This window comes from Polypterus senegalus, chromosome 13 (assembly GCF_016835505.1).
Source record: "Polypterus senegalus isolate Bchr_013 chromosome 13, ASM1683550v1, whole genome shotgun sequence".
In the NCBI taxonomy this organism is placed as follows: Eukaryota; Metazoa; Chordata; class Cladistia; order Polypteriformes; family Polypteridae; genus Polypterus; species Polypterus senegalus.
Window position 1 is genome coordinate 91,246,396 of NC_053166.1, and position 25,569 is coordinate 91,271,964.

Consider the following 25,569-nt stretch of genomic DNA (forward strand, 5'->3'; position numbering starts at 1 on the left):
TGTAACAAAGCCTGGACACTACGCCTTGCCCCAGACATGACAGAAGCACCATCAAAACACTGACACACTAAATTGTCAGGGCTGTAACCTAGCTCAGAGAGATGTGACATAATTTGATTACAAATATATTCAGCATGAAGCTGATTCAGTTCAATTAAGCCAATCAGGTGTTCTTCAGGGATGGAGTTCTGGACAAATCTAATCACTACAGACAAATTTTCAATGTTACAGCAATCCCTGGTACCATCACTTTTTAATCACTACAGACAAATTTTCAATGTTACAGCAATCCCTGGTACCATCACTTTTAATGCAAAAGACTTGCTTGTTAGGCTAAAGCATTCTATCAGAAAATGCATTCTTCTTATATATTATCCTCTTATCATTTGGGGTCATTTTTGCTAAATCGCTTGTAATCCGACCTCTCCAAATTAGAATCATTGCTGTTATTGAACTATCTGGAGTATAAACACATGTTTGGTCTCTTTGTAAAGGTAACATTCTCTAGTTTCACCCTTAGTAGTCAGAATCACTGTAGGTGTGACTGATCAAAAGTTATGCACATTAGAACTCACAAAAAAACGAATTTTTTTGTTCTCGCCTAAGTTTTTTATGAAAATAAAGGAAAATAAAGCTGCAGTAGGTAGGTGGGGACAGAAACACACTATGTACCAACAGAATAACTTGTTGACTACTCAAATTTCAAATTTGAAAAGAATACCTGTAAAATGACATTTTACACCAGTTTTATGTGGGCATGCCCAGGGGCTTTTTAGAGGGACCATTATCCACATTTTGGAACATATGGAAAAAGTGTAATAACTTTTGAATGCTTCAACCCACATATATCAATGAGGGTTCTACTGAAAGCTTACACCTAAAGGAATCTATATCTACACACAGTGTCACTCTATTAGTTATGGAAATTCATATTCCATAATAAAAACAATCAAAAATACACATTTCTATGTAAAACTAGTCAATACAAGTTATGGGCCAAAAATATATTTATATTTTTATTTTTACTTTTTTTTTATAAAATGCACACAAACTATATATATTTCTTTTACAAACTGTTACAACACAGCTTAGCGTTTTCCATGTGCCACTTGATGGCAGCAATCACTAGCAAGCAGAAAGCACAAGGGCGTGGCACGTCGCTCTCTGCCATTAGACGTTTCCTGGGCCGGTTGAATACTTTCGCAACGCGTACATGCATCTATTATTTAATCGAGCGTTTATTTACGTTTAAACTTCTACTTTTATTCATATTTAAAATGCGAAAAAACTTGGCAAAATCACAATAAACAACCACGCACCGACTCTGCAGACTGGCACAAATGCCACCTTCACGCAGCTCCGATCGCTTTGTTTACAAGTTAGTATGGCAAGTTACATATCAAAATGCTCGGCTGCTCATTGGCTGTAAGTTTTGAGTGTCAGTCACAGTGTCCAATCAAACTGGTAGATTCTACCAGAGTTCAGAGCTATCGTCACCCTGCAAGCTTTCTGTGACACTGGTTGGCTATACGAGGTGCCAGTCAACCCCAGACCCGTCGTAATTGGCCAACTTAGGTGTCTTTCGGAAGCTAACACTTCCGTGTTTCATGTGGTAGCGTGGTTATCGCCGACAGAAACAAATTACGTCTAATATGAGCAATATAAGTGAAAAAAAATTACGTAGGTGGTCTCAAGTTATGAAACGTTTTCTGGAGTTTTTGTCCCTTTGAGAATGTATTGTGTGTTTTGGACCTAAATCGTTTACTGGATTATATTCGCTGGAGCCTTACGGTCACACGATGGGATCAATACTGCTCGGAAATATTGATGCTTGACTTGCAAGGGGTCTTCAAAGGTAGGCACAGTCAACTCTTAAAAGTATGTACTTCTCTGTAAAAAAGGCTTTAGTGTCAGTGCTGTGGTTGTTGTGTGTCATAATGGTTTATATCATCGGAAGACGAGACTTTGAAGTTTCATTTGATGGGTAGGGTGTCGAGATGCATGGCAGATAGGCATGCACACATGGCTGTAACGTTTTTAAAACGCTGTTATGTCCCGGGACCGGCACGTGTGCGCGTTAAGATAAAGTGTTATTCTTTAAAATTTGTAAATTTTGATGCCTAGAAATGTTTATCCACTCAGATGATTTACAAATCAGACAAAAATCACATTGTTTATATATGTTAATATAAATATAGTGTATGAGTAAAATAAGTAATGGACATTAAATGCATTTCTTTATTCTTAAAAACTGTCACCCACCAGACAACAGCATAGGGTCTTTTTCCACTGATTTTCGAACATGATCTGATTCCCCAGTTAGAGAGCTCTCATCAATTTTGAGATCATTTCCTTGAATGAGGACTCCATCTGCAGGAAGTAAGTCACCTGTAACAAGAAAAGAAAATTTTAACCAAAAATAAGAGTATTTTAATAATTATGGTTACTGTTGAATCAAAGATGTTTAACTGACTAGACTCATGCTGTCCATTAACTGCATTTTCATTGTATTTTCTTTTTTCTGATAAAGATGGCAAAACATTGCCCAAAGTTACAGAATATCATTATCATTTGTGGATATTTTGAAGCACCTTGAAATATAATTTTTCACCCATTGTTGCTTTGCACTTTATTATTGTCATTGTTCAAATTGTTTGGAAAAATTAAGAGCCAAAATACAGTATCTGTTTAACATAAAATACAACTTGTGATATTTATAAGATATGCCCTTGTAGAATGCTAGACAGTCAGACTCTGGGCACAGCTGGTAGATCTGCCACCTCATATATCAATGGATTTAAATCTGATAGAATCTTTATGTTCTCAGAATCTTTATGTTCTCCCTGTGCCTGTGTGTGTTTTGTGCCGAGTTCTCCAGTTTTCCTCCCATATTCCCAAACATGTGCTTCTTCGATTATTTGGCAATACCCATTTAGTCCAGTGAGAGTTTATATGTTTGTGAACAGGTCCTGGAATTGACTGGTGGAAATTCAAGGGCTGTTTCCTGCCTAGCTCCCAGCCCTACTGAGACAGGGTCTCACCCCTATCTGACCCTAAATTGGATTAAACTTGTTTGAGTGGGAAAGGTCTAAAGATGCTTGACACATAACATCTATCAATTTTCTGTACCCACTTTATCCTGAACATTGTTTTGGGGGAGCTTGAGGCTAATCCTGCAAGCATAGTGATCAAGGCAGGAACAATACCTGGACACAGCACCAGTCCATCAAAGGGCAAACACACTCACACTAGGCCAATTTAGCATCAGCAATCCACCTAACCTGCACGTCTTTGGACTATGGGAGGAAATTGGAGAAAACCAGAATTAGAGAATATTCAAACTCTAAGAAGAAGAACCCAGTAGCCTGAAAAAGAAATTTTCAGTATTTTGTAAGGGAATGTTATTGTAAAATACATCCACTAGAGAGCAGTATGCTTTTAAAAATAGGCATACAGAGATAAAGAGTCTAATTGGAGGTAATGAATCAGTATAAACATGGTGAAAGTAAAGAGACAAAATTACATGTCTGTTTTCGAGACCTTATATGTACACCTAATAGAGCTTAGAAACATGATTTGGTGATGAGACAAATGAACATCACAAGAAATGTTTATTTTCCATCTGTTATCAGTACCATTCACCCATTTCCTAGCAAACCAATATTTTATTCCCTGTTTTAAAATGGTCTTTTTACTTGAATCTACAGGGGAAAAAAAAATGCTAGATTAGAGGAAAACAGTGTTTTTCGACATGCACTTGAGCTAGAGGGACATGGGCATCTGCTTTAGAAAGAACTTTTTTTTTTTACAAAGTTATCATTTAAGATGAATATCAGAAATTTAGAATACAATTGCAAGAACCTGGTAATAATTTTATCATTTTATCCCTATAAGGACAATTGGCAATATGTATATTTTAATACAGCAAAAGACAAATGTATATAACACAGTTTTGAGATGTTTTCTAGAGCAAAACATTCATCTAGATAAAGAAGTGTGCTATGCATACTAATATGGCACTGTATAACCCTGACATTCTTACAGTTATACCACTCTTGCCATCCACAGTTTGCAAATATCCAAGAGGTGGTTTCCAAAGGAAGGAAAGGAAAAGGTTGTTTGATGTTCTTGCAGACTGACAGGATGAGTGAGTACTACAGATGTATCTCCACCAATAATATGGCCAACATGACATTTGTGAAGCTGCAAAATTTAAATACAATGCTGGCAGAAGGAGGTTCTAAAATATTGTGCCATCACTATTCTGCATTATATGTAAATTAAAAAATATCATCCGATGACTATTTCATGTATTAGAATTAATTGTATGTATGGTACTCAACACACAGGGTTTAATTCTGACTGTGTGAAGTTTGCATGTCTCCCACCCCATTCCAAAGACATGCTTTTTAAGTTAATTGGTGACTTAAAACCAGTCTTGTGTAACTATAAAAATTGCTAGGATGGGTATGGCCAACAATGACAACATTTTGGAATAAGTGTTTGTTCAAAAACTAAATGAGTGATTGAAGATACAAGCTTCTTATTATCTAATCTGCCAGAAAACTTCACTAGTTTCCTGCATGCCAAAAGGAAACCTACTGTATATAAACACAAACATTAAATTTGTTATATTTTCTGTAGCACATATTCCATTTGTTGATAGCCTGCTTACAAATATTCCTCTTTGGTTACATAAAGTACTGTAAACTATATGATCTGAAACATCTGGTTCCATCTAATAAATATAGCTGATTTCACAGAATAACCGAGAGTACTTTAAGTACAGTGCCAAAGAGCAGTCAAATAAGCCAAGATCAAAACACTACATTTAAGATCATCAAACAAGTTTGAAGGGCAAAAAGAAACTTGAAGTTGCAAAACAAATGTTTTTTGTAACAAAAGGGAATTCATTTTAAAAACATTACTAAAGAATTATTAGTTCTTTTGAAGTCTTTCTTTGCTTTCAGAAATTTCAGACACCAATTGATGCAACAGTTAAACTTTAAATAGTTGGTTGTCCATGACATCACATGTAGTAAGCACAACCTGCAGTCAACTCCTGGCCTTGACCACTTGGATGAGATCCTTCTGTGAGAGGCTAACATCAGCTTTGTTGGCAACTGGGATATTTTCTGGGAGAGATCACTTTTCTACAGATATGATGGCCTATATTCTTATAGGTTCAGCCCTTGGGTCCTCTCCAACAAGATCACCTGTCTTTGTTGACTAAGTAGCTTTAGACCTAATGTTAACTATAAACCTGTGTTAAGTGAAGCCACTGCAGAATTATATCATCCTATCATGGTTTTACTAAAATTTCTGGAAAAAGTGGTATAAATAAAAACCCAATTGCCATTACAAGATGCTCGAATACCACAATTCAGTTGTGTTCTTCCAAGACCTTACATGTGGTTTTATTAAATATTATAGCAATAACATGACCTTTTTGCTTTGTGCCCTCCTCCACCATAACTTATCATCTACAGGGGAAGATCAAAAGCATTAACACATCAAAAATTTTGATTTCTGTTTTTCAACAGATCTCGATGTTTTAGGGTCCCCTGATACCGAAAATATTGATATTTCAATGATGGGTTGTGTGTATGTCCGTGTGTTTGTGTGTCTGTCTGTCACAGATTCCGGAAGATGGTCTAGAGCTAAAATGGCTGGACGGAAAAATTCCAAACTCGAAACTTAAGCCTGATATAAGATGACAATGTGCTGATTAGTTTTTGAGCCAAATCATACAAGAGAAAGAGGCACACTAAAGGAACCCTCAAATACTGTAATTCTGCAATTAATTATGAATTCATCTTACCAATTGCTATCATAATGACCCATTTTATGATCAGAAAGATCAGTATCAGAGCGGTAAATAATTACTGAAATATTATAGAATAGTTCAGGTAACTTTGTTTACTAGGGCACAAAGCCTACCAACGCTTAAGTCTGAATTTTACAATCTTAATATTATTAGTGAAAGGAAAACTTTGTAGCATTAAGTGAAACATGGCTCAGCAGCGATGATGCAGGAATGTTAAGTGAAACAACACCTTTGAATTAAAATTTTGCCCCTTTTGTTCATCAAGGTAAAAAAGGAAGAGGTTTAGCAAGTATTTTTTTGAACCAATTAAACTATAAAGATACCAGTTTTGATACTTTCTCGTCTTTAGAGAGTCTTGCTGCAGCTAGTCAAGGTATCGTAGTCCCTTGTATTGATCATTTACAGACCTCCAAAATATAAAGTATCCTTTATCAAGGAATTCTCAGACTTAATACCTATATTATAACTAGTTATAACAGGATCCTAATTGTATACCATTTCATGTGGATAACCAGTGTGACTCTAAAGTGAGAGAATTTATTAAGTTCCTGCACTCCTTTGATCTCTGAAAGCAAGTCAGCCACTCTACATACTGTATAAGGGAAGGACACATGCTGAATTTAGTCATTTCAAACAGGACTAAAAGTTGACATGAGGTCTTGGATAGGGGTATATCTGATCATTTCTACGTGTTATTTAATTTAGAAATGCTGGTAACTAGAACTAAAGAGCAGTGTATTGCTAAAAAAGTTATGTAATAAATCAGCAGCCTCTAGGTTTACTAATATTCCAAATAACCAGTCTGAATTTACTACTTTCCCTAATGCAGGTAGTCATGTAACCAGTAAGGTGGAAAATTGGAATACTAAGTTGAGAACTGCACCCAACATACTCCAGTACTGAAGACTCATAGAGTGCCTGAATATAAGAAATGCAGCAGAGCTAAGCATAAATAGAGGAAAAGTAAATTAACAGTTGTGATGGATGTCCGCAAGACTTTTCGGCCCTCATCCCCAGGAGGAGCTCTCCCGTCAGCATGGACGTGCCCCAAGTTCCAGCAGGGCCTCATGGACTTTGTAGGTTTTATACACAGCCCTGCTGGATACCTTGGGAACCGTGGGGGGGGTGTGTGAACTCTTATGTACCCTATACCCTGGTCATGTGAACAGGAGATGACGTACTTCCAGGTTGAAGAGAGTGACTTTTACCCTGACCTGGAAGTGATAAGGACTTGTGGACTGAGGGGCAGGACCACCTCCGGTCAGGGGGTATAAAAGGACACTGGTAAAGCCCAGACACTGAGCTGAGCTGGGAGGAAGGGTGGCTAAGTGTCTGGGAGCGGAGTAATTGTGATTGCTGTAGTGTTGATTAGTTGTATGAGTAGTGTGGAGTAGAGGGTACTTGGTGCACATATTTATAATAAAGAATAATAGTTATACCTTTACCTGGTGTCTGGCGTGGTACCTGAGGGTGAAAGAGGTCGATAACCACCTCAACTGCGACACATTCCACTTTGTAATATTGAAAGCACATATAGAGAGTAAACAGAGGAAGAGGATGGCAAAAAAGCAGTGGGAAGTCAGAGAGATGCAAAAAAAAAAGTAGACAAGAGTACAAGGAGTTAAGGCGCAAGGTGAAGAGAGATGTGGCGAAGGCTAAAGTAAAGGTGTATGATGAGTTGTATGAGAGGTTGGACACTAAGGAGGGAGAAAAGGACCTGTACCGATTGGCTAGACAGAGGGACTGAGCTGGGAAAGATGTGCAGCAGGTTAGGGTGATAAAGAATAAAGATGGAAACGTACTCACAAGCAAGGAGAGTGTGTTGAGCAGATAGAAAGAGTACTTTGAGAGGCTGATGAATGAAGAGAACAAGAAAGAGAAGAGGTTGGATGATGTGGAGACAGTATATCAAGAAGTGCAATGAATTAGCAAGGAGGAAGTAAGGACAGCTATGAAGACATGAAATATGGAAAGGCTGTTGGTCCAGATGACATACCTGTAGAAGCATGGAGGTGTTTAGGAGAGATGGCAGTGGAGTTTTTAATAGACTGTTTAATGGAATCTTGGAAAGTGAGAGGATGCCTGAGGAGTGGAGAAGAAGTATACTGGTGCAGATATTTAAGAATAAAGGGGATGTGCAGGACTGTAGTAACTACAAGGGGATAAAATGGATGAGCCACAGCATGAAGTTATGGGAAAGAGTAGTGGAAGCTGTAGTGAGGATATAGCGGGTTAGATAATGGATGGATGGATAATTTCTTAACTAAAACTCTACAATAATCCCATCAGGCTTTTGCATAGATGTCTCTGATGTGTTAATTGATTGTGTTCTTGACATAGTTAACTCATTATTAGATACTGAGGTAAATTGTCTAAAGATGGCATGAGTTAAACCCCTGCTCAAGATAAATAATCTAGACTCATCTGTCTTTGACAGATTTAGACCTATTTCGTGCCTGCCATTTTAAGTAAAGTACAAGAAAAAGCAGTTTTTTGGCAGTTAAATTATTACACGATCAAACATTTTATTATTGATATGTTTAATTCAGGTTTTAGAGCAAATCATAGCATAGAAATTGCACTAGCTAAACTAGTAAATGACTTGTGGGACAATGCAGGCAAAGCCGACATATCTGTTCTTGTTCTGTTGACTTGAGTTCAGCATTTAACACCATAATATACAGTATTCTCATAAGTGCCCTAGACAAAAGGTGGGTCTCTTGGACATTGTCTTAATTTGATTTCAGTTTTTATTTGGTTTCAGTCTTTATTTTTAATTAACTAATGCGTTTTTTTCTACTTTGTCTAGGAAACAGAGTTTCATGGTTTTCAGTTTTATGCAGATAATGTAGTGACAGCATAATCACTGCCTGTTCTTAAACAGGGGGTCATCTGTGTAACAGGTGGAAATAGACTACTTCATGCAGCATACTAAAACAGAATTTTGTTATTTGTTGTATTCACTAGAGCAGTGGTTCAGTACTTGGGGGACCACAGAGAAGTACTGGGCCCCAGTAAACTTCCAGGGGAGCCATAAGGTGACTAAAAATAATTATTAAATTGTAGCAAAAAACTTAAAGTCCAGCTATAGAAGACCTGTTAGGTTTTAAAGCAGACTGGTTCATCAACATTTAAAACTACTATGATTTTATAGCTTCTCTATCATGTATTATTATTATTTTTATTATGTATATCAAATAGATTTTGAATACCAATGATTCTGAATTTGAAGCATATTTTTGTTGTATTTTGCTTCTGTCAAAAGTGTAATTCTGCTTTTAAATAGGACACAATGCGATTTTGAGAAGCGTTGTTTTATTTGTTGATCTGAAACCAATTCCAGAATTCTCTGCAAGGCACTTATTTGTGACGTCTTTAGGGTAATCTATATTACTAAACGAAGGTTGTATATATGCACAGATACCAGACGCACAAATAGCGCCGCCAAGACTCGCCTCAGCGCCCAGAGTCAAACCCAGCGGCTTCCCAGAGTCGGTAGGTGGCACCAAGCAACACAACATGACCTGTAAACTAAACTTTAGGTAAAGCGTGCACGGCAGGTTGTATATATGCACAGATGCCAGAGGTCACAAGCAAGCCATACACACTACCACGCCGCCTGAACGCGACTGCCCACACCTCCGCATATACCAACTTCGTTTAGTAATGTAGCCCTCCAAGCCCGAATCCGCCCCATGGTCACTTCAGCACGCTGAATCCGCCGTCGTCAGCAAACGACTTCTAGCTAACGCACAGCCATAAAAACAAAAGCGAGACTGCATGGATATAAACAATGAATGCAGGCGCCTACAACGCGCTGCTGAAACACTACAACCAGATGAGTCACGACTCCAAAAAGAAACCACTTTAGTAGAAATACGTTTATTTAATTAAATGAAAACTTCCCCAGGACGCACCCACCCTCCATGATTTTTCTTCCCTCCAAATATCGGAGGAACAGAAAGTGATTGCTATTCTTGGATTTGTGATTCTTTAGAATTGCGGGTTTGCTGGTGGTATAAAGATCACACACATTACTCCTTCACTATCATAGCATAATGGATAACTCTCCTCTGTAGCTTTGCTAAAGAACTTTGCCTTTATTACTGCCAGTTAACAAATCGTTGAACTTTGACTCTGATTTTTCTTGATCACTCTCTGGTTTTGGGACAGGATCAGTATTGTTTTCTGGTATTAAGCTTGGACTGTCACCAACCCCCACATGTTCAAGTCATATTTATTTTTAATTAACTGCCTCTACCGAGTCAGTATAAAAACATTTTATATACAGTGAGCAATAACTGTTAAGTTTTCTGAAATACAATATAACAACTAATTTATAAATCCAGACGTCATTACTATGAACATGGAAAGAAAGCTAATAAGCTTTTAGCTCAATAAATTCACAAGCAAGAAGAGTGCAACACAATCTCAGTAATCACAACCAGACGGAGATAAAATCATCAACACAAAAATATAATGCACACTTTCAGAGACTACTATAAATCCTATATACTACTGAGTTTAAAGAAGACAATACACAATCTAAATGCATTTCTGGATACATTACAGATACCACAAATAGACACTTTTAGTGTGGAGGAACTTGATAAACCTCTGGCGTTATCAGAATTACTAGATGCTATAAAGTCACTCCAAGGCGGAAAGCAGCAGGCCCTGATGGCTACCCTGCAGAATTTTACAAGAAATTCTCCGCTCAGCTAGCTCCCTCCTATTAGCAACATTTACAGAAGCCAGAGATAACCAATCTCTTCCTCAAACCTTTCGCCAAGCACTAATCACTTTTCCAAAACAAAATAAGGACTTATTACAATGTGCATCATACAGACCAATTTCACTTCTGAATAACGACGTTAAAATACTCTCTAAAATCATAGCTAGAAGGATGGAGAAAGTGCTCCCTCGGTAATATCACAAGACCAAACTGGATTTATTAGGGGCCGACACTTATCTTCAAATCTTCGCCTGTTTAATGTAATATACTCACCAACTAAATCAAACACCCCAGAAATATTATTATCATTGGATGCAGAAAAGCATTCGACATGATTGAATGGAAATACCTTTTACTACATTGGAGAAGTTTGGGTTTGGCCCAACATTTGTGCATGGATTAAATTACTGTATACTAACCCAGAAGCTTCAGTTTGCATCAACAACATTTGCTCAGACTACTTTAAACTAGAACGTGGTACTAGACAAGGATGCCCTTGTCACCACTGCTGTTTGCAATTGCCATTGAACCACTGGCAATACATTGTCGAAATACTGATCAGATAAAGGGGATTAGCAGAGAAGGACTGGAACAGAAAATCTCATTATATGCAGATGATATGGTACTGTATATATCGGACCCAGAAAATTCTGTGCCTGCAGTCTTAGCAGCACTCACAGAATTTCAAAAGATCTCTGGTCTCAGAATTAATCTGAATAAAAGTGTACTCTTTCCAGTGAATTCTCAAGCATATAATATTAGATTAGATACCCTACCTTTTATCATTGCAGAACAGTTTAAATACCTAGGGGTAAACATCACAAGTAAACATAAAGCTCTTTATCAACAAAATTTTGCTGTCTGCATGGAAAAAATTAAACAAGACTTGCATAGATGGTCAACCCTTCATCTCACACTAGCTGGAAGAATTAACACTGTTAAGATGAATATTCTTCCTAAGCTCCTTTTTATTTCAAAACATCCAATATACATTAATAAATCATTCTTTAAGCAATTAGATTCAACAATAACCTCATTTATTTGGAATTCAAAACATTCACGCATCAAAGAGCGACCCTACAAAGACAAAAGGCAGAAGGCGGCATGGCTCTACCTAACTTCCAGTTTTATTACTGGGCAGCAAATATACAGCATAAGAACCTGGACACAAATAGAAGAACATACACAGGCTTGGACCGCAATAGAAGTAAAATCCTGCAGTACTTCTTTGTATTCCTTGCTCTGTGCTCCAATAAACACACGTTATCGGCAATACACTAATAACCCAATTGTGCTCCATTCACTTAGAATTTGGAACCAATGTAGAAAGCATTTTAAGACGGAGAAGCTTCTATCTGTGGCACCTCTGCAAGAGAACCACCTCTTTCAACCTTCACAAACATATGCAGATTTTAATATCTGGAAAAAATTTGGAATTAACTTGCTTAGAGATCTTTATATAGACAACGTCTTTGCATCCTATGAACAATTACATTCCAAATTTAACATTCCAGCTACACATTTCTTTCACTATCTTCAAATCAGGAACTTTGTTAAACAGAACCTTCCAGATTTTCCTCATCTTGCACCCTCATCCATGCTGGAAAAATATTGCTCAATCTCAAGGACTTAGACTCCATCTCTACAATATATAAAATCATTTTACAATCCCTCCTTTCAAAGATCCAAGAGGACACTGGGAAAAGATCTCTCAATTAATATATCAGAAAAGGAGTGGAAAGTAGCAATGCAGAGAATTCACTCGAGCTCCATATGCGCAATGCATACAATTATACAACTCAAAATTATATATCGAGCACATCTGTCTCGACTAAAACTCTCCAAAATGTTTCCAGGGCATGATCCAACCTGCGAACGCTGCAAACTAGTTCCAGCCTCACTGGGTCACATGTTCTGGGCCTGCACCAAATTAACATTATTCTGGACAAAAATTTTAATTACCTTCAGACAGCCTTGGACTCACAATCCCTCCTAACCCATTAACAGCTGTGTTAGGGGTTCTTCCAGAGGGTTTAAAGTGGAGAAAGACAAACAAATTGTGATTGCATTCACTACACTTTTGGCACACAGACTTATTCTGATAAACTGGAAGAACCCAAACTCTCCTCTTTTAAGTCAGTGGGAAACTGATGTGTTATACTATTTGAAATTGGAAAAATCAAATACTCAGTTAGAGGATCCGTACAGACTTTTTTCAAAACATGGCAGGATCTAATCAGTAATATTTTTAAATAATCTCATAAAGCACAGAGAACGTATTAATTTAGGTATGTTTACAGGTCTTAAATTTCATGCCGTTTGGCTTTCTCTCTCTCTCAGGGGTGGGAATCGATTTGTTCTTAACTCAATTTTTCTTTTTGTAAAAACTTGATTGATTTGTATGGAATGCAATAAAATTAATAAAAAGGAAAAAAACAGTTTTCTGAAATACTCCCCTTAATGTGTTTTTCATAAATACACACATTATATCTGTATATAGTTTAGATAGCGTACATTTACAGCTGGCATTAAAATGCATCCCTAATGTGCACATCATGTCCAGACAGAGGTCAATGGATCCTCCCACATGCACACTGTAAATTAGGGTTTAGTGGTCACTTGTGTCTATCTGTGTAGCTATTAACCTGCAGTTAGAATGGGAATGAACTGCTTGAAATGACCAAAGAAGAAAAAGTGAAAAGAACGTGACATGCCACACTGCCATTAAGAACTGCCACAACTGCACTCACTTTTAAATGCTACACCTCATGCAGATTACCCGACTGCTTTCACGGCCCCACACGATTCTATGCAGTGATGAATTCTGTATTTTATTAATTTGTGGTTATTATTTAATCCCTAAAATGCCTATTCATTTAGTGTTATGATTAAGAAATTCAGGCACAAGCAAAATAACTTATCTAATAAAAAGCAAACATACAGGCTGATTTGAATGACAAAAATTCATTTTGTCTTATGTTTTCAATAAAACACAAGCAGTATAACAGCACTATCAGCAAATATGCTTTTGTTAATAAAAGTAAGTTCAAAAACAAACATCTTTGTTAAGAAAGCAGGAAAAATACCAGAGTGTAAATGTTATGGCATGTGTAGGGAGGCCATGAAATGTCATTGTAGGACTTTGAAGAAATAAAGGTTGAGAACCACTGAACTGCTGAAGTTCTTATCTTAATATAGGATACATAGAGGTTAAGTCAGAAGGTGCACTTTGGCAAAAGAATATGGGAAGAACAAAGTAAAAAGTGGAAAGGCTTGTTGAGAGATTTTATTTTTGCTAAGTAAAATGTGAAGTCAGAAATGTACTATTACAATGTTCAGAGCTTTTCATCAACAGTCATAACTGGATTTTGTAGTTAAAAGTAAATACCAGCACTCTTCTTTTAAAATTAATTTGTATTTCTAGGGATTATATTTTCAACACTCTTTGTTATCTCTTTATGAGAATCAATAGTAATTTGCAATAACCTAATCTCTCAATCCAGACATACAGCCTCTGAATTAAATAATATAACCCTACAGTTTCCATGTCTTTAACCATTTCTGATTAGACTGAATTAATTCCAGGGTTGTATCAATGAAAATCTAATAAACCAGTGCACTAACTACTGATGAGCTGCTAATCTCACCAGATCAACACATACAGTCATGAAAAAGTTTGGGAACCCCTCTTAATTCTTTGGATTTTTGTTTATCATTGGCGGAGCTTTCAAAGTAGCAACTTCCTTTTAACATATGACATGCCTTATGGAAAGAGAAGTATTTCAGCAGTGACATTAAGTTTATTAGACTAACAGAAAATATGCAATATGCATCATAACAAAATTAGACAGGTGCATAAATTTGGGCACTCCAACAGAGACATTGCATCAATACTTAGTTGAGCCACCTTTTTCAAATATAACAGCCTCTAGACACCTCCTATAGCCTTTGATGAGTGTCTGGATTCTGGATGGAGGTACATTTGACCATTCTTCCATACAAAATCTCCCTAGTTCAATTAAATTTGATGGCTGCCATGCATGGACAGTCTGCTTCAAATCTTTTCTATGATATTCAAGTCAGGGGACTGTGATGGCCATTCTAGAACATTGTACTTCTCCCTCTGCATGAATGCCTTTGTAGATTTCGAACTGTGTTTTGGGTCATTGTCTTGTTGGAATATCCAACCCCTGTGTAACTTCAACTTTGTGACTGATGCTTGAACATTATCCTGATGAATTTGTTGACATTGGGTTGAATTCATCCGCCCCTCGACTTTAACACAGGCACCAGTCTCTGAACTAGCCATACAGCCCCACGGCATGATGGAACCTCCACCAAATTTGACAGTAGGTAAAAGGTGTTTTTCTTGGAATGCAGTGATCTTCTGCTGCCATGCAAAGCGCTTTTTGTTATGGCCAAATAACTCAATTTTTGTCTCATCAGTCCAAAGCACTTTGTTCCAAAATTAATCTGGCTTGTCTAAATGAGTATCTGCATACAACAAGCGACTCTGATTGTGGCGTGAGTGCAGAAAGGGCTTCTTTCTAATCACCCTGCCATACAGATGTTGTTTGTGCAAATTGTGCTGAATTGTAGAACAATGTACAGATATACCATCTGCAGCAAGATGTTCTTGCAGGTCATTGAAGGTGATCTGTGGGTCGTCTGTAACCATTCTCACAATCCTGCGCATCTGCCAGTCCTGTATTTTTCTTGGCCTGCCAGACCTAGGTTTAACAGCAACTGCGCCTGTGGCCTTCCATTCCCTGATTACTTTCCTTACAGTTGAAACTGACAGTTCAAACCTCTGAGATAGCTTTTTGTAGCCTTCCTATAAACCATGATACTGAACAATCTTTGTTTTCAGATCTTTTGAGAGTTGCTTTGATAATCCCATGCTGTCAGTCTTCAGAGCAGAGCACACCTGTCCTTTTCTCATGAACACCTGTTCAAGGCTTAATGAGCTAGTCCAACCAATTTGGTGTTGCAAGTAATCAGTATTGAGCAGCTACATGCATTCAAATCAGCAAAATTACAAGGGGACCCAAATTTTTGCACAGGCAGTTTTTCACATTTGATTTAATTTCATACAAGTAAATGGTGCTTCACTAAAAATCTTTATTCGGAAAACACCCCAGTACTCAGATGTTCCTAGGAAATGAAAGACATACCTCTGTTATCTTTTTTGTTGAAAGTAGAGTAAATTATTATACAAGCTGAGAGGGGTTCCCAAACATTTTCATATGACTGTATATTAAACACCATAGAACAAAACAAGTCCAAAAGTACTACAAATGCTCTTTCACCACCTGTTAACATACTCTGTTGAAATCTGTGTTCCATGCTGAGAACTGAAAGTAATTTTCTATGGCCTCACTAGAATCTCCCAGTGCATGGAATTATGGTTCACCACATTCTTGGCACAGCAGTGGTTGTTGCAGGGTTTTGCATTGTATGGAAGCCTCCCTTATTTTACTTGTAAAGTGCATACATACTTAAACAATGGTAAAGTGCCCAACCAAAGAAGTCCTTACACCTTCTCAGAATCTTCTGTGGGAATACCATTGTTGGTGTGGGTGAGGAGGCAGAGTGAGGCCCAAAACAGTTGAAGTGTCAACCAGACAAACCCCATTTAATTCAAAAATAGAGAAACAAAAATTAACTTCACTGCCACACAATAGCACGATCGAGACAATGTAGGCTGTGGCCTTTTATCACCCACAAGAGGTGTTCTCTGTTGTTTATTGGTCTGGAGCTCTCAGGTCCAAATGAGACGCCAGTTTCTGGGGACGTTTCCCTTTTATATAAGCTGGACTGGAAGGGGCAGGGCTTCTCTGGTTAAGAGCTGTTTCTTGACACAGTGAGGCAAAAAGGATATGAGACTCCTGAAGCGAAACCACATACCTTAGGTGAGCCTGGAAGGTGACCCTCTGGCATGAATGCCTGGCACTGTACAGAGTGGATATTTATGTAATTATTACAGTGTATATTATTTTTCTGTAGGTGTTTGAGGGGCCCAGAATAACAAAAGTTGGTACCTTGTGTCTGTTCACAGAAGACTTATGTAACATCAACATAACTGTGGCTTTAAATATGCTTTTCATTATGCATATGTCATATCTAGGACACATATTGCAACATACCACTGTCACTTATAATGTCAATGAAAACTATATTTCATTATTGTGTCACCTGAGTGAAAATTGGGTGCCAATGCAAAAAAAAAACAAAAAAAAAAAAACTGTGTGGCCACATCCATAAATCAAGAACATGAGATTCCAGTGGCTACTAGAAAAAAGGGTCACAAAGTGGTGACAACAAATAGTCAACATCATAAAAATAAAAGATAACTAATAAATAAGCATAATAAACACCATGAAAAAATATTGATCAAATGTTATAACATAATTCAAAAAGACTAATGGAATCAGAAAGATGAAAAATAGGCGGCAAGTACCATTTCTAGGTAACAGTATATTGAGCTGTGTGTCTGTCTTTCCAACTTTAAATTCAAGTGTGTTCTCCTGTATACAGAATACTTTGATAATCTTATAAATAATATCCAAATAACATGTTAAATTATCTTTATATATTTGAAAACTAATGTGAAAGTTTTACTTGTTCTGAAGCTGATTACTATAAAAGAAAAAAGTAAATTGTTAGTTCAAAATGATTTCAGCACCACCTTAGCTGTCTTTGTAAATCAAGAAAACATCTTAGTTGAGGCTTACAGTCAAGATTACATGGAAAAAGTAGCTAGAAAAAGCTATGCAAAATCACGTGCAACATACTGTATGTTATAAGCAAGAACATAGATCAAGTAAAAGCTTTGAATGATCAATCACATAACAGTTCTTTGCCATCAAAATTGTTTGACTTATTGTTGTGTGCCAGCACTCTAAATTTCTAAAGTTTTCTAATGTTGATATTACAACATAAAGTGTAATTCTCCATGAGTAAATCAACAGCTTTTACTTGAAGAGTTTGCCCTTGTGCCTTAGTGATTGTGTCAACAGCTATTTAATTGAACTGGAAACTGACACCTTTTCTACCGAAATGAAAATGCATGGTCTGCTAGCAGGAGTTTAACCTTCAAAAGTAATACTATAAATTCACCTTCTCTCATTTGCTTACAAAAGCCTGCCACTGAAACACTGTTCTGTCATTTGCAGTGTTCAATTATATTATCAATCTCACATCTTACAAAGTTATGTGATAAATGTGCTAGGTCTTAGATGTAGCTGTTAAGAAGGAATTTCAAAATCAATCTTCAAAGTCAACCCTAAGTCTTTAGAGAGCACAATAGATGACACATGTCTATTGTTGATATTAATTTTACTTCCTTGTCTTGAGATATAAAGATTAAGGTAGACAGCAAATGAATGTGGACCATATGGAATTTGTAGTTCATAGAATGCTAAAAACTAGGTTTCAATGGTGAGTTTCACCTTGAGCAAATAACAATTTTTAAATTCTATGTTTAATATATGAAATACAGTAAAATGGTGATGTATATAAACTTTTAACGCTAGTGTCCTCCTCCTCCAGTCATGCAGAATAACCCACTTTTACACATAGGATAGCACAGTTTTTGGCCTAACTGTGGACTCAGATGTTGTTTAAATATGAAGCAGGTAGTGATTCTGCCTCAGTTGAGTGTTCTGGAACGTGCTGTTTACTAGGTTTATGCTCTGTATGTAAAGCTCTAACTATGATAGACATCTACAAAAGAACATGTGATATTGGTGCAATGTACCAATATCCATTCTCCTTGATTTTGTTTTCATTGGCAAAGAAAAATGTGATTTAGCTGAACTATCGGGTTATATTTTTTGGGTTCTACTGCCACTAATTTTTCAATTTTTGTTTTTCCCTGTATATAATGACCTCTGGCTGAGGTAATTTACTTTGACTTAGAAGTATTAAGCACAGGTGTAAATTTATCAGAACGTGTACTAAACACTTTAAAAAGTACTTTAGATATTATATTTAGAAATTCTCTGCAGTCTACTCTTCCATATTCCACTAGTGACTACCCATACTTGGCTTGAGGAAAAAGTACTTTCACAAATAAACATGTGATTCCACATAGTACTTGAAGCAGATACTAATAAATGCTGGTACTCTGTGTTTTGTGTGCTTCTTGATCCTCTGCGCAATGCTGTTCAAATAACATAACTTGTTAATCAAGCAGGGTCCCCCCTTAAAGTTTTGTGTGTGCATTTCTAAATATAGTGTGATGATGTTTGTTTTGGCAAAGCAAATGTTTGCAACACTGATAAACTTTACTAGATTATAAGGCTGTTAAAACTGTGACATTTTGATATTCTTCAGTTATTTATCTGTATGTAAAGCCCGAAATTGAGATTGTCACGGTTACCAGGATGTCTAGTCACCCTAGTAAATTAAACTGACATTGAAATAGTGAGTCATTATTAACTGCATAAAATGTAGCTTTGAGACTGGTATAGTGTCAGGTTAGTACTGTGAAAATGGTTATTTACTTTGTGAATAACAGCATATACACCACAGTGTACTTTATTTATACAGTAAACCCTCGTTTATCGCGGTTAATCCATTCCAGACTCTACCGCGATAAATGAATTTCCGTGAAGTAGGATTCTTTATTTATAAGTCTAATATTTTTGCAGTTAGAGCATAGAAAACCTGTTTACAACCTTCTAAATACATTTTTTAACATTATTAGAGCCTTCTAGACATGAAATAACACCCTTTATTCAAAAGTTTTATCTGTGTTCCATGACAAGACATAGATGACAGTTCTTTCTCACAATTAAAAGAATGTAAACATATCTTCCTCTTCAAAGGAGTGCGCGTCAGGAGCAGAGAATGTCAGAGAGAGAGAGAGAGCGAGACAGAGAGAGATAAAAGCAAACTATCAAAAATCAATACGTGCTGTTGGGCTTTTAAGTATGTGAAGCACCGCGATAAAGCGGCCACAAGGAAGGAAGCAATGTGAAGGTAGTCTTTCAGCATTTTTGAGAGGAGCGTCCGTATCCTCTAGGCAATCAGCCTCTGTGCAAACAGCCCCTCTGCTAACACCCCCTCCGTCAGGAGCAGAGAATGTCAGAGAGAGTGAGAGAGGCAGAGAAAAGCAAACAATCAAAAATCAATAGGTGCTGTTAGAGCTTTTAAGTATGCGAAATACCGCATGGGAAGCATATTGTATATCATTGAGGAGTTTTATTTAATACGTAATATGTGCTCTGATTGGGTAGCTTCTCAGCCATCCGCCAATAGCATCCCTTGTATGAAATCAACTGGGCAAACCAACTGAGGAAGCATGTACCACAAATTAAAAGACCCATTGTCTGCAGAAATCCGTGAACCAGCGAAAAATCCGTGATATATATTTAGATATGCTTACATTTAAAATCCGCGATAGAGTGAAGCCACGAAAGTGGAAGATTTATATTAGATTTATAAATAAAAATCCTACTTTGTGGAAATTCATTTATCGCAGTAGAGTCTGGAACGGATTAACCGTGATAAATAAGGGTTTACTGTATATGTGAACACATATAATAAACAGTTAGGGGCTCATTAATAATCCCTGTCCAGTAGTTGGTGACTGATGACATAAGTGTATTAATAACATCACACACAAACAAAACCTCAAACAACAAATGGATTCCCAAAATAAAGCACGGAGATGGCAAATTACGTTACACTGTAACATCACATACAATAAATCAATCAGCAGTAAAATTTTAAAATAGCAGTCCAGATTTTAATTCTCACATTTCTGGATTAGATAGATAGATAGATAGATAGATATTGTCATTTTCACTTTTACAAAGGAACAACAAAATCGAAGGTGCAGTCGACTCAGTGTGAGGCATAAGAGTTAAAAAGACAAGAAGAGAGAAAATAATAACAAAACGAATTGTAATAAAAGTACCAATTGATGTAACTATCAAGCCACTAAAAATATAAGTAAAGTGTTCTGTCCTGCTGGAAAAGATTTAGATACTCCAGACCAATACAAAAGAAAATTTCCTTCTTCAGAAACTCCTATCTTTTGTACATTTTATCTAAACATTCAATTCCAGACAGGTAGGTTCTGTTTTGAGTTCCTCCAATTGGCAGTTGCTCCCAGCATGGCCTGCAGAAATCCAGGTTAAGTATATATTTTTGAAGCTGTCCTTTCTGTGCTGTGCGTTCTTCTTAAAGGTACTGTATATGTCTGCATTTTTGACAGTAATAGACAAAACCATACCAATCCATGTTATGAAGTATATGTTGAGGAATGCAAAATCTGACCAGAGGTTGATAGTACATGTGGCTCTTGTAATGATGGTAATCTTTTACTGTCTCATTCCACATTCATAATAATGTTGTACTATTGAATGAAAATGACCTTCATCTTTATCTTTGGTCCAAAATCTCCTACATTGTCACTGTAACTCTATCAAGGCATTCATGCTTCTTATCAGCTTTCTACTGGAAGTCCTGATCAAAGAGTATAACAAAAGGACTGAGAAATCAGATTAATCTAACATCTGTATTACATATGGTCAAGTAAGAGGATTCCTCTTTGAGCCTGATGGCCCCGTCTCAAAAAATGGCTTCAATGATACTGAAGTAGCATGTTTCAGCTAGGTTTCTTGTGTTATCATTAAGAATATTCAATTGATATTTTATAGTTTTCATCAAATTTCTATGTGCTTACTGTTCTGTTTCTACAACACATCCAGAATGCTCAGGCAGTGTTTTGGTTCTGTAAACCTAACAAAAAGACAACTAAATAGGGCAGGACAAGGAACATGTGTAAATGAATGGCAGGCTTTGCATTTTAAATCAAGGTACATGGTGTACTCTCCAGGAAACAGTTGTCTTTAATTAGTTTTGTTTATGTTTTCAGGACATATAAAATCCTACATTTAGTATATCTAAATATACTTTCAACCATAGTACTGGAAATACACAAGTATAGTCACTGCTTAAATTATTGCATTTTTAACTTTAATTAGAAAAACTGTGGTAATGAGTACTATCATATTGGTGGAAAACATCAAATTCAAACAGTAGATATTTTAGTTGTGTCCTTTACAAGATCCCTGACAAGGAAAATGCTGCATATGTCAAGATAAAAATGTAATTTCTGCTCATCAGCATTGCTTTTATTGAATAAGTGGGATATGTCTCCATCACTGACCAACATCAGCCATCTGGTAACAACTCATAAACAAATGTAAGAGCTTAAGATATCACTAAACCCATGCCTAAGTATTAACAGGCTTCATAACACAGCTATTCATCTATCAGCATTTTTAAATTCTCTTTATTTACATTGTCAGGGAACGGGTATAAAAAAGCAAGCTGTTTATTTGCTCTTTCTCTCTCTGCTGTTAGTTTCCTGAAAATATCATCCATCCATATTTTATCCCTGCTTCAGCTTAATAAGGGCTCAAGATGGCAACCAAACTTCAACAGAGTGTCAGTCTACACACTCATGCATAATAAGGCAATTTATAGTTTCCAGTCAGCTTTGCCTGCAAGTCTTTGAAATGTGGGAAGAAACTCGAGCATTCAGAGGAAAACCACAGAGAGAGTGCACACTCCACACAGCTACTAACCAGCTGAGAATTGAATCCAGCCTTTTGAGACAATAGCTTTAGCCAATGTGTTATCCTGGCATCCTCATGAAAACTAAAATTATTAAATTAGTATAGGTTTAGTTAATGTAATTTTTTTCATTTCTTTATTTAACTAATATCTTACTTTTCATGTCAAAATCAGAGAAATGCAGAGAACATTAAACAAAGTAAACAATTGTATAATCTTATCTTCTTGAAAAATTTTTAGCCCCATAGATTGACATTTTAAAAATGTAAAACATCACATTCTTTTTAAGAAGACAAAGATTGGTAGCTTTTGACTACATGGTGTAGGACAGGCTTCAGGTATACAAAGCTAAATAGAATCTAACTAAAATTTCAATAGCATGGTGAAAAAATGCTACCCTTCTTTATGTTTATAATGGCAGTTACAGTTTTACACATATGAAGATCTCCATTGCTGGGTTAAGTAATATCACGCTTTTTCTTTCATAGCATGTTTTGCCTTCATTGCTTAATATAAGCTGCGGTTCTTTTTTTGTATTGTTATATCACCATTTATCGATAATTATAAAACAACGTTTGGGCCTTTGTCTTCTACTTTTATTTAACTGTCTATGCATTTAACCTAAGGTGTTTGTAGATTAATTTTTTACACTGATATTATTCTAGCTAAAATGCATATGACTCGAGTCACACAGCTTTGCTCCAGTCAACCAAACATTTCCCAGTGCTTTTCTATATTTATAATGGTTTGTGCAAGCAATTTTTTTAGTAATTCCCCATCCACTTCTCTAGCTCTTGCTGCATTTCACTCCAAGTGAATATTTAACTTTCAGATTGATATTTTCATTCATCCTTTCCTCCCTGTTAGCTGCTTGGATGGTGTGAATATTTTACAAGTTTTTCATTCAGTGTTTGCTCTTTTGGAACCACAGTGTGATGTCACAGTCAGCTCTCTCATTCCTTGCTTAAATAGAGAACCATGAGTGAGAAGGAGAGAAGAATTATGCTGTGCTGACACCTGAAGCTATTTTGTTTCCCATTTAGTCAAAATCATGTGAAAGCTAGAGGGTTGTGGTGAGATGTGTTCTTATTCCGTTTTTAAATTATAAACTAATAAATATCAAGAATTGATGCCCCATGAGACGCAGATCACGTTGCAAAGCAGCAGCAGCAGCTGATCGAGCAAAGAGGAGGTAAAAAAAAAGTAAAAACTGTATTTGTTTCCCATTGTATCACCGTTTAAGAGGGGGTTTCAAAGGAATGACCACGTCTCCTTAAGGGTACGTTCAGCCCCCCTCTTCACAACACGAGCAGCAGAGACGCAAAGTGGCTGGCACCACTTTGTGAGCACAGTAAGCACTGCAGTTCCCATGATGCTTTCGGACAGGACATACAGGGACTGTTGGATTAATGGGGGTTGAACTGTTGAATTAGTTGGAAGGAGTAATAAATGTGCATTCCATTCAATAACCCGTTTCAGTCTGGACTTTATTAATCTAGCAAGATCCAGGTGGCATGACACGGTGTCAGAAGTGGTCCTGAAATAAAGTCAGCAGTGGAAGCCTCCTTGACGAACGAAAAAAAGAGAAATGTTGAAATTTAATGCACCTGAGATCTTTGATTTAAGTCAGCCGACTGCATAGCCACATGGATTCAGCGTTTCTTGCACTTAAGAATTGTCACAAAATTGAGCAAAGAAGAAGGTGAAGTGCAAATAAATGCCTTAATTTATGCCATGGGGAAAGAAGCTGAGGCAATATTTGGCATGTTCACTTTTGAAGTGGGGATGAATACCAATAATTTTAAAGACGTGGTAGGAAAATTCAGTGAACATTTTATTTCACGCAAGAAACGAGATTTATGAAAGAGTAGGGTTGCCAGACATCCCTTATATAAAGGACATGTCCCGTAGTTGATAATTTTGTCCCCTGTCCCATAGTGATCTTTCAGGGACACCCAAATGTCCTGTATTTAGTTCATTTTCAAATTTTGTAATAAAAATATATTTTTACTACCTTACGATACAGTATTTAGTTGTAACTTTATAAGTAATTATTCTTTCTTTTCTCAGATTCTCTTCATGAAAATAACCCAAATGTAATGAGAAAACTAGTGTTTGCTGCCTGTTTGCAACTTGTTCAGTTGCTATTGTTGGCTGACGACAGTTACTGTTTTGCTCTCCAGCCGCGCTGCTGTGCAGTTCTGTATCAGCATTGCAACATACAGTGTCAACAAAGTGTGCTCTTACTACTTGTCATGGCCCACTATTTTTTCTAACTTAAAAAGTAATCCATCCATCCCAAGATGCCAAAACGTAAGTGTAAATTTCGTGATGAATATTCCAGCGAATGGACATTTATCAAACAAGGCAGAAGCTGTTCTGAAGCAAACTGTGGTGTATGTAATTGCACTTTCAGTACATAATTTTCAAAAGATTTTACTTTTCTTTCTTCATAACCTATTAAAATCCTTGCTTTATGTTTTTAACTTATGTCTCCACTTTCATATAATATATTGGCCTGGGTGTGTAGGGGACATGTATAAATTTATATATATAGCAATATAGCGAGATATTTTAACACTAGGATTACCAGAGCATACGAGAACACTCATAACCCACCCACCTTAAATCCATTCGCACCTCTCCCTCCGCGTCTTTTGTCCTGTAAATGTGCCGATTAAGACAAGCAGCAAGCTATTCCATCTCCCACCTTTGCAGAACGTGCACTAAGTTCTCCCAGCTCATGCCTTGTTTGATTATCTGGGAGTGAACTGCTGGAGTTTTAGAGTGGAAATAATAGATCGTTATTTGGAACACATGCATTTCATGTGTGTTCCATTTCTACAGTAGTATATGTAAACACATTGTTAAAACAGAAACTTTTTCATATTTTAGTAATGAATGTTACAAAATGTAGGCATAAACAATAGAATGTGTGAAGCCTGGAGTCCAAAGATCAAATAAACACTTTTACAAAAGGTTCAAGGACGATACAACAGAATAGCGGTAAGGTGCATACTAATTCTGGGTGAGCAGGAACACTCAATAAAACTGAATAAATAAACTGACGGTGAGATGCGAAGAAGGCAGATTCACCAGGGTTTGCGAGTCAACTTTTATCCCTCTAGATCAGAGAATGTCCAGTTCCATTACCTCAAAACACCACTCACATCTACAGTTATTCCCAGTTTCAAATAAAAACTAACAGCGTCAGATCCCTAGGGTGGTAGTATGTATCGTGTTCGTGAGTGAGAGAATAAAAGTGAAAAAAAGGTAACTTTTACAAGTACAATACTATAAATGTACAAGGTCTGTTACAGACGCAAACCAAATGTATGTGTGTACTGTATATTAACAATAAGAGCAGCTCCCTACTGAAAACGGCAAATAAAGGAGGCAGTGGGGATCAAACCGG

General features: G+C 36.8%; 1 protein-coding gene across 11 annotated transcripts in view; it reads right to left on the reverse strand.

Moving 5' to 3' along the window:
- Positions 1 to 25,569, reverse strand: part of atp2b3b (ATPase plasma membrane Ca2+ transporting 3b) — a 577,105-nt gene that overhangs the window by 254,305 nt on the left and 297,231 nt on the right. For all 11 annotated transcript variants that reach the window (XM_039774297.1, XM_039774295.1, XM_039774293.1 and 8 more), the window contains exon 5: positions 2,263 to 2,388. In XM_039774297.1, coding sequence (XP_039630231.1) covers positions 2,263 to 2,388 — 126 coding nt within the window. The remainder of the gene's footprint in view (positions 1 to 2,262; positions 2,389 to 25,569) is intronic.